The 10082-nt window shown below is 35.4% G+C and overlaps 1 protein-coding gene across 3 annotated transcripts in view; it reads left to right on the top strand.

The window, feature by feature from the left end:
• The window catches only part of LOC106877171 (kinesin-like protein KIF16B), a 229232-nt gene that overhangs the window by 179420 nt on the left and 39730 nt on the right, over nucleotides 1–10082 (top strand). For all 3 annotated transcript variants that reach the window (XM_014926000.2, XM_014925999.2, XM_014925998.2), the window contains exons 9-21: nucleotides 148–217; nucleotides 1088–1160; nucleotides 1571–1638; nucleotides 2423–2523; nucleotides 3122–3235; nucleotides 3633–3730; nucleotides 4436–4510; nucleotides 5155–5208; nucleotides 6187–6246; nucleotides 6872–6994; nucleotides 7206–7257; nucleotides 8018–8155; nucleotides 9460–9545. In XM_014926000.2, coding sequence (XP_014781486.1) covers nucleotides 148–217; nucleotides 1088–1160; nucleotides 1571–1638; nucleotides 2423–2523; nucleotides 3122–3235; nucleotides 3633–3730; nucleotides 4436–4510; nucleotides 5155–5208; nucleotides 6187–6246; nucleotides 6872–6994; nucleotides 7206–7257; nucleotides 8018–8155; nucleotides 9460–9545 — 1112 coding nt within the window. The remainder of the gene's footprint in view (nucleotides 1–147; nucleotides 218–1087; nucleotides 1161–1570; nucleotides 1639–2422; nucleotides 2524–3121; nucleotides 3236–3632; nucleotides 3731–4435; nucleotides 4511–5154; nucleotides 5209–6186; nucleotides 6247–6871; nucleotides 6995–7205; nucleotides 7258–8017; nucleotides 8156–9459; nucleotides 9546–10082) is intronic.

The raw sequence follows: 10082 nt of genomic DNA, 5'->3' as shown, positions 1-10082 counted from the left end.
TATATATATATATATATATATATATTGTACTTTGAATGAACTGAAGTAAAAAAGAAGAAAGTTAACCAACCTATAAATAAGAATGTATAACAATACTTACTCACATCAGGTAGATTTTGCAATGAATCGCTTATTCTTGTATTTCAGAGTTATCAAAACATTATGTACATAACTATGATGACATTAAGAGTCTGATGGATTATGGTAATATTAACAGGTAAAATGCATTTCAGTTTCTCTGTAAAATGATAAAATCATTTGTCAATTGATTCCAATGTGTTATTAGTTTTCTTGAATTTAGAAAAGTATATTACATTCAAGCACAGCACTACACTAAATACACTTATTAAAGTTGGTTGAATGATTTTTCTCTCATTATAAATTAATTTGATATTAGTTTAATATTATTATTTTGGATGCTGGTGCCATGTAAAAAGCACTGGTGATGGTGCCATATAAAAAACACCTGTGCCAGTGCTATGTAAAAAGCACCCAGTACACTCTGTAAAGTGGTTGGCATTAGGATGGGCATCCAGCTGTAGAAACCATGTCAAATCAGATTGGAACCTGGTGCAGCTCCCTAGCTTATCAGTTTTCAGTCAAACCATCCAACCTATGCCAGTATGGAAAGCAAACGTTAAATGATGATGATGAATGATAATCAAGAAAATATGTGAAGGTGAAAGCTTCACATGCTGTGTGTTGTGAGTTTGGTATCAATGACTTTACCTGTTGTTCCATTTACAAAGTATGTGAAGATGATTCATCTATCACTGATTCATTTAACACTGTGTTTTATGAGAACCAAATCCCTATGATAAATGAGGAAAGATGCAATATGATTAGGGCTACTAATTAAGCACACTTCTAAGTTATATTCACCTACTATTAGCTTCCATTACTCTGCTGTTTAGAAGATGCAAATATTATGACTGCATAGTCAAAGTTATATAAATCTTGAATATAAATATCTTTTAAAAATACTATGCAAACGATTTTATTTTAAAAACTAATAACAAAACATAAAAATGTTGTCTATGAAATTTTTGTATGCAATTTTATTAAACACATAAATATTTGTTATTAGGACAACAGCGGCCACCAATATGAATGATGTTAGCAGTCGATCCCATGCTATATTTACCATACTTTTCACTCAGGTTAGAGTATTTTCTTTTATTATTTCTTAATATCTTGACGTTGTGAAGGTACGTGGACTAGTATTTGCTGGGTTCAATTTCTGGACTGAGTAGCTGATTGTATTGGGTCAGATAAATTTGTTTGCTTTTTTTTCCCCCGTTTATTTAATATGCTTATTTTTCATCAACAATTTTAACAAATCAGTGATTTCTACCAGGCACAGGGCATCCAGCCATAGAGAGCTTGCCAAAACAGACAATTGGAGCTTGGTGCAGCTCTCTGGCTTGCCAGCTTCTGCCAAACCATTCCACTCATGTCAGCACAGAAAATAGACATTAAATGATCATCACCATTAGTTTTTTACTATTTAAAATAATTTTTTAGCCCCACACATATTTATAAAAGTATATTTCTCTCTGCTCTATTTTAGGCCAAGTTTGTGAAAGATATGCCAAGTGAGATCCACAGCAAAATTCATTTAGTTGATTTAGCTGGAAGGTAGGATTGCCTTTAATTTCATTTATAATAAATAGATTTATTCTATCATTCATGATTCTTTTTGTTAGTCATTTAACCCTTTAGCATTTAAACTGGCCATATCCACCTGAAATAATCTACCTGTTTTATCTTCACACTGGTCACACCTTTGACCTTTTACACCTACCATTCATTGTCATTTTAAAAATAAACAAGAGCACTCAGAGAGTGCAAGCCTTCGCCAAGGCAACACCAATGTCCTTTCAACGATTAGGCAGAGATGATTTTTAAAATGAGAATATCTGAAATAAACTTGACTGCTCTCACAAACGAGAATACTAATAATGAACCCGACCACTCTCAAAAATTAAGTAAAGAAACCGGAAAAATAATCCAGAATCCTTGTCCGGTACTGGATCAATCCCAAAATCTACTCAGTTCATGCCAGTCATGAGGCCAAACATCCTTGAAAGTTTCATCCGAATCCATCCAGCAGTTCTTGAGATGTTTTGTCCAAAGACAAACAAACAAACACAACTGAAAACAATACCTCTGCCTTCGCTAAGGCAGAGGTAATAATCACATCATCGAAATCACAAAGCTTTGTAATAATGCATGATTAATTTTAAACGATGTGACTGCGTAAGTGTTACATTTGACAGTGATCTGAATAGTTGGCTTCTTTGCTGCTGAGGCATTGTTGTTTGCATCCAGTCTATTAAATTAAATTTTACTGATGACATCCTATATTATTTCTTTATTCAATTATTCCTTTTTGTGCTAAAAATCAGTTTTCTTTTTCAAGTGAACGGGCTGATGCTACTGGAGCAACTGGACAACGACTTAAGGAAGGAGCCAGTATCAACAAGTCATTGGTTACACTTGGTAACGTAATATCAGTTTTAGGTAGGTTTCCTCTAAATGACAACTTCAACACTATTGAATCATCATCATCATCATCATCCTCTGAATGTCCACTTTTCCATGCTTGCATGGGTTGGACAGAATTTACTGAGGCAGACTTTCTCTGGTTGGATGCTCTTCCTGTCACCAAACCCTTACTGGTTTCTGAGGAAGATAATAATTCCTCGTAACTTGACATGTAACTTCTACAGAATATTGGAAATGAATGCCATTTATTTACAACAATCTAACAATATCAAAACAAGGAGACACACACACACACACACACACACACAAACGTGTACTTTGATGTAAGAAAGGGCATCCAGCCATAAAAACCATGCCAAAACAGACAATTATTGAACCTGGTGCAGCTACTGGCCTTGCCAGCTCCTTGTCAAACTGTTCAACATGTTAAATGATGATGATGATGGTGATGATGGGCTTCTTTCAGTTTTCATCTAATAAATCAACTTACAACGCTTTCATTGATCCTATAGTAGAAGACAATTTTTCCAGAGATTCTATAATATTGGTGGTAAAAGTGCAGTCTTCATACTTACAATTAACTGATTAATATTCATTTCTTATTTCATTACAGCTGAGATGTCTGAAAAGAAAGTAAAAAGTATTTTCATTCCATATCGGAACTCCGTTTTGACTTGGCTTTTAAAAGACAGTCTTGGTGGCAATTCAAGAACCATAATGGTTGCAAGTAAGTAATATTACTTCAACATTTATATTTGTGGCAGAGCAGATGATGGACTGGAAGTGAAAGGGGATGCTAGTTGTTGATGCACCAGAAGAAAGAGATGAAGTGATGTCAGGTGATGAAGCAGGCTATTTGAGCTTCCACATCTTTAAATGGACAGCTGTGGGGAACAGACATTTTATCTACTGGCCACTAAATAGGATTGAGAGTCTTAGGGTCACACTGAAAGTTCCAGTGAGCTATTAAGGATTTCCTAGTTTACAAAATCATGACATTTTTTTGTCTTTTACACTTCAATATGACAGAAATTTAAATTCAGATCATTTCAAGAAAACATTCATCAGAATTTGTTATGAGGTTTTCCCACTGGCATAAATAAACCTTTGATTTCTTTTTACAGCGATATCTCCAGCAGACGTTAACTATGGTGAAACATTGAGTACCTTACGATATGCAAACAGAGCAAAGAACATAATTAACAGACCAACAATAAACGAGGTTAGAATATTATTACATCCTTTTAAAAAGAATTTCACAATTAATAATTATATGTAATTATCCCTGCCCAGACTTGCCAGCCCCCCCCCTAATTAGCTCCTGTGCCAGTAGCATGTAAAAAGCACCATCCAAACGTGGCTGATGCCAGTGCCGCCTGACTGGCTTCCATGCCAGTGGCATGTAAAAAGCACCCACTACACTCTCGTAGTGGTTGGGCATCCAGCTGTAGATATTTTTATGTAATTTTGGTAAATATATCTGTTAAAATGAGATGTCAGTGTTAATTTCATTTTTGTGTAATTTAGGTGAAAGAGAGTTTGTAACAGGAAGGGCATATATTATTTATTCTGACTCTTTATATTCCAAGTTCAAATCCTACTGAGGTCAGCTTTACCTTTCTTCCTTCTGGGGGTCAGTAAAATAAAATAAAATACCAGTCAAGTTAATTAAACCCTCCCACTCAAAATTTCTAACCTTGTGCCTAAATCAGAAAACATTGTTCTTTGTTGTCATCATTGAAATAGTTTAAATTGTTTTCCTTTTAAATATTCTTTTCATGGCAGCTGAAAAATACAGCTATTTCTGTACAAACTATACTCACTTTGTTTTTAGAGACATTAGTAGGGATTATACTAAATACTGTTTTACTAGTTTATTTATTATAGATTAAGCATTCTCAAGAGATATACTTTCTCTGTTTTCCAGGATCCTAATGTTCGTCTGATTAGAGAACTCCGTGCTGAAATTGCTCGTCTCCGTGCAATGCTGGGTGGAAATATTGTAAGTAATGAAACCAATAGGTTTCTCCAATTATTTCTCCATTTGCTAATATTTTTATTGAAGTTTGTAGTTTCTTTTAATTTCTGGTAAATGTTGTCATTTTCTTCAATGTTCATTTATCTTAATGGGTTTTTTTTTTTTGGCTTATCTAAAATGTAATTTCATTTTATAAAAGCATACAATCATGAATACATATAGCAGAAATAGGGTTTATCCAAAACATCTCTGGGTTAACGTTATTTAACAGTGTGCACAGTATGGAGATCAGGGAGTCGCCCCAGGTCAAGTCACTACATTTCCATATTGAGAGGTCACAGCTACAATACTACACCCATGTGATTAGAATGTTGCAGGAAAGAATCACAAGACATTCTTCAAGCCGAGCCAACTGGCAGGAGATTTAGCGGTAGAGCAAGAACGAGATGGTTGGATAATTAGCCATTGTCCCAGTTGAGCTCTAAGCAAGTTGATATGAGCTCTAAGCAAGTTGAACTGAGCTAAACAATTTGAACTGAGCTGAACAAGTTGAATTGGTCTAAGTAGATTTGTTTTAGAACATGATGTAGAATAAGAACATTATTAAATATTTTGTAATGAATTTGATTACATTAGAATTAACCCATCCAAAATATCTTCTGTTTAAGGATAACATCACGACACCAAAAGTACAGGAGAAACTCCATGAAAATGAAGCAAGGGTAAGTTTTCTAATTACTTTCAGAGAAATATGTGAATTCTTTGCAGAATCATTGCATACTTACTGTGTTTTCTCCCTTTTTAAGTATGGTAATATTGGTTTCAAATTTTAGCACAAGCCAACAATTTCAGGGGAGTGGGTAGTTTGATTACACTCACCCCAGAACTTATTTTATCATTCCCCGACAGGATGAAAGGCAAAGTCAACTCCAGCAGCATTTGAACTCAGAATGTAAACTTGGAAGAAATGCCACTAAGCATTTTTTCTGGCACAATAACAATTCTAGCAGCTTGCCATCTTTAAAAACAAAACAAAAAAAAAGATCAAGTTACCTTCCCAAGTCATACCGCCTCATAAGGGCTGGTTTCCTGGTTCCCTTGGCATATAAATTCCCCACATGGACAAGACGCTGGTCTGTCACAGGATTACTCATTTTTGCCAGCCGAGTGGACTGGGGCCACATGAAATGAAGTGTTTTGCTCAAGAACACGACACGTTTCCCAATTCAGGAATGGAAACCACAATCTTACAAGTTCAACACCCTAATGACTAAACCACACACCTCCACCTTGCCGCCAGTACTTCACTGTTAACCCCAAAAGGATGACAAGCAAAGTTGTCCTCAGTGGGATTTGAACTCAGAACATAAAGAGCTGGAAGAAATACTGCTAAGCATTTTGTCCAATGTGGTAATGATTCTACCAGCTTGTTACCAGTTTATTACTGATACTTTATCATCTCAGAAAGGATTAAAGATCAAGTTGACCCTCGCACCTTTTGAGTTCAAAATCTAAAGAGGCACCACTACATACTGTAAACCCTTTTTGTCTACCATCCTTCCAGTCCTACCAATCCATCACTAAATACTGAATATTAAGGACTGAAAGCTCTCTAATTTTAATAATTCCCTGCTCAAAATTACATGTCTGAATTTGATTTGTTTCATTTATTTATTTATTTTTTCATTTACCTTTGACAGGTGAAAGTTCTAACTGATGAATGGGCAGGTAAATGGAAAGAAACAGCCTGTATACTTCAGGTGAGTTGAACATTTCTGTTATGACATAGTAATTTTGATAACTTATCTAACTTGTGTTTTATATATATATATATATATATATATTGCCAGGTGTCCAGCTCATGCCAGCATGGAAAATGGATGTTAAAGAATGATGATGGTATATATATAGATATATATAAAACCATATATTCTTTGGTCTTTTGAGATTGATGCAGTTAATGTTTAGCTTAAAGAGTTGCAAATGAATAAACGATTAGAAAAATGTGGATGATGTGAAACTAAATTTTATTCTGGCCTATTTTAGGTTTTCATGACAAAATTAATTTTATTTTTATTAATGCATCATTTGTTGACTTATTGTTTCTAATGAATATTATGACTTTTTTTATTTATTATAGTTCCTTACCATTTATGATGGCTTATAAGATGCACTTTTTCTTTTATTAAAAAATGTCTCAAGAAAATCACTCCAGATGCTATATTGCAAAGTTGGGCTTCCCATAACCTTTAATGCACTGAAAAACTTTTGTTTTTCCTGACTATACACTACTGTAACTGGAGTTTGTCGAATATGCCTGTGTGTCTTTTATGTCATCAAGTAGATGATTTGATTCTAAATTATGTTCTTTATATTGCTTGATAGGAACAAACAACTCTTGCTCTGAGAAAGGAAGGCCTTGGTGTTGTTCTTGATTCTGAACTTCCACATCTTATTGGTATTGATGATGACATCCTAAGCACTGGTATCATGCTTTATCATCTTAAGGTAACATTTCATCTTTTTATAATTTCATTCTTAAGTTGTTAAAGTGCTGATAGTAAATTCACTAAACCATTTCATAAGCTTATTCATTTATACATCAATCGACATGAATTTTCTCCATTTTTCAAACAAATTTAATTTGCTCTGATCGTTTATAATGTATTGTTGTATGAAGAAAAGTAAAAAAAAAAACCTGCTTGCTTCATTCCTATAGGCTGGAAAGACGACTATTGGCAGAGGTGATGCTGAAGTTGAACAAGATATTGGTGAATATATATTACAGCTCTTTAGTTTTTATTACTGTAATATTTTTTGTTTTAATTTTTATCACGATATATAATTTCAAACTTGTTCATAGGTGGCCTGAGATATTGATAACTTTTTTTTTTTCCCTCCAAATTATGCCAATGGAGAGATTTGGCAGGATCTGGAGTGACTAGGCAACCCTTTCTTGAGAAAGCACTGCTTGCTTGTTAATCAGGAACAATCTAGAATAAGTGGTCTGAACTTAATGTTGCTTTTTCCCCAATCTAAATAACAATACTACTGTTTCTACCTTTTATCACTCTCAACGGGCAAGGCCCTGAAACATTAACTCTTTAGCATTTAAACTGGTCATATCCAGCCCAAATAATCAAATATCCTACCTGTTTTATGTTCAAACCTACCAGATTTGGCCTCTCACACCTACCCTACAATGTCATTCAAATAATAAACAATCACATCATTGAAATCTCAAAGCTACAAAATAACGCATGTTTTATTCAAAACAATGAATGAATGAATAAGCTTTACATTTGGTAGAGTATTCTGAATGTTAAACGGTTAAACTCTAGACTCCCCACACCAAATGAACTTACTGACTTCTATCAAACTCTCCTCCTGATCAAAGAAATGATGCTCATTCTTAGAGCGACCTGTTTTGCTTGGGTAGAGGAGGTGGGGAGGTCAAACAATATTTTTTTTCCATATTAATTGATTATTAAGATTTGTTTGGAAATTTAAATGGCTCCTTATATTTTCTAGTGTTGGCTGGAGTAGATGTGCAATCAGAACATTGTGTTATTGAAAATGATGACAGTGTGGTCACTCTCTACCCAATCAACAATGCCCTGTGTACCATCAATGGTGCTAATATCCAAGGTTCAGCTAAACTCACGCAAGGTATGTTACAGTTTTTACAATGTACATCATTTTTTTTTTTTTTTACTTTTAACATCCACTTTTCCATGCTTGTATGGAGTGGACAAAGTTTATTGAGGCAGGTTTTCTATGGCCAGATGCCCTTCCCGTTGCTAACCCTCACCTGCTTCCAAGCTAGGTAATATTTTGTTTCCCCAAAGCGAGATATATTTTTGCAGAATATTGGAAACAAATGACACTGCTTGTATAAGAGTGGCGTTCATGTATAACTATCATGCAATGCCGAGATAAGGCAAAAAAAGAAAACACACAAACATACACATGCACACGCAACTTTGAACTTGGCCCTGTCATGCTGTATTCCCACTATAGCAGAAATAGGTTAAGCATCATCTCTGCTGGATTTTTGGTAAAACAATAATGAACACCATATTTAGAAATGGAAGATGCAGCTGATTCTGTCCATTAGTTTGCCTGCAATTGTTTACTCTTGAGCTTGATATGCAGCTATTTATTTTCTGGCCCAGGAGCCTAGGTGGAGGGTAAAGTTAGACTCAGGAGCCCAGGTCTGGGATGGTCAATTATTCTACCATTCCACTGCCAAATTCAGTCAAATTTAGTCAAATGTATTTTTCTTGCCAGTGCCGATGGACTGGCCCCTGTGCAGGTGACACATAAAATACACCATTCCGAGCGTGGCTGTTGATCATTACCAATGTCGCCTCCCTGGCACTTGTGCCAGTGGCACGTGAAAAGACATTCGAGCAAAATCGTTGCCAGTGCCGCTGGACTGGCTCCTGTGCAGGTGGCATGTAAAATACACCATTTTGAGCGTGGCCGTCGCCAGTGCCGCCTGACTGGCACGTAAAAGCACCCACTACACTCTCACAGTGGTTGGCGCTAGGAAGGGCATCCAGCTGTAGAAACTCTGCCAGATCAGATTGGAGCCTGGTGTAGCCATCTAGTTCGCCAGTCCTCAGTCAAATCGTCCAACCCATGCTAGCATGGAAAGCGGACGTTAAACGACGACGATGATGATGATGAATGTGGTCAGTAAAGTAAATACCAATGTTATACTTTAAGACATACCATCCATTTTTTGCATGTGCATATTATTTCTGTATTTCATTTTTTTTTATGTTGATATCAAAGCTTCATATCATAAGTACGATTTATAATGGTCAGTATCACTCATCACAGCTGGATTGATTTATTGATCATTAGAGGACTGATTAAGGTTATTGTGCCATTTCTTTTATTTTTATCATGGACTGAATATATAATTCTTTTCTGTATAACTATGTACTACACTTTAATTTAAACAGGAGCTGTAATTCTGCTCGGTAAAACCAATATGTTCAGATTCAACCATCCTGCAGAAGCTGCAAAAATGCGTGAAGAACTAAAAAGCGTAAGTAGAGTTCTGCTTTAAGCCATGGTAATTAAATTCATTGAAACATTTTATACAACTTAATTATGTCTAAAAGTCAAAAAGTGAGAGAGCGTTTTAAAGCTTTCAACCTCTCCCAGTAGTATCAGCAGGGCAAAAACTGGATTGCTCTTGCTTCCAATTCAGTTGCAGGATTAGCACAATTTGGTAACCATAATTGGGAATAATAATCTGGGTGGTTGACCACTATAGTCTTTCACTTAATAAGCAGGGCCTAAATTTGTGCATTTGTTCTACATTTCTTCGGTTCTGTCCTTCCAATTTTCTGTAAATTTTTACAATTTAGTAAAATGCACACCTAAGGATAGGCACAGGCATAGCAGTGTAATTAATAAGCCTGTTTTGCAACCATGTGGTTTCGAGTTCAGTCCCACTGCACAATACCTTGAGCAAGTGTCTTCTGTAGCTCCAGGCCAACTGTTGCTGTTTGAGAGAATTTGGTAGACGGAAATCATTTGGAAGTGTCTTGTATTTATATATATATATATATATATATAT

The sequence above is a fragment of the Octopus bimaculoides genome, chromosome 11 (genome assembly GCF_001194135.2).
Source record: "Octopus bimaculoides isolate UCB-OBI-ISO-001 chromosome 11, ASM119413v2, whole genome shotgun sequence".
NCBI lineage: Eukaryota > Metazoa > Mollusca > Cephalopoda > Octopoda > Octopodidae > Octopus > Octopus bimaculoides.
This window is presented reverse-complemented; position numbering and strand designations above follow the sequence as displayed.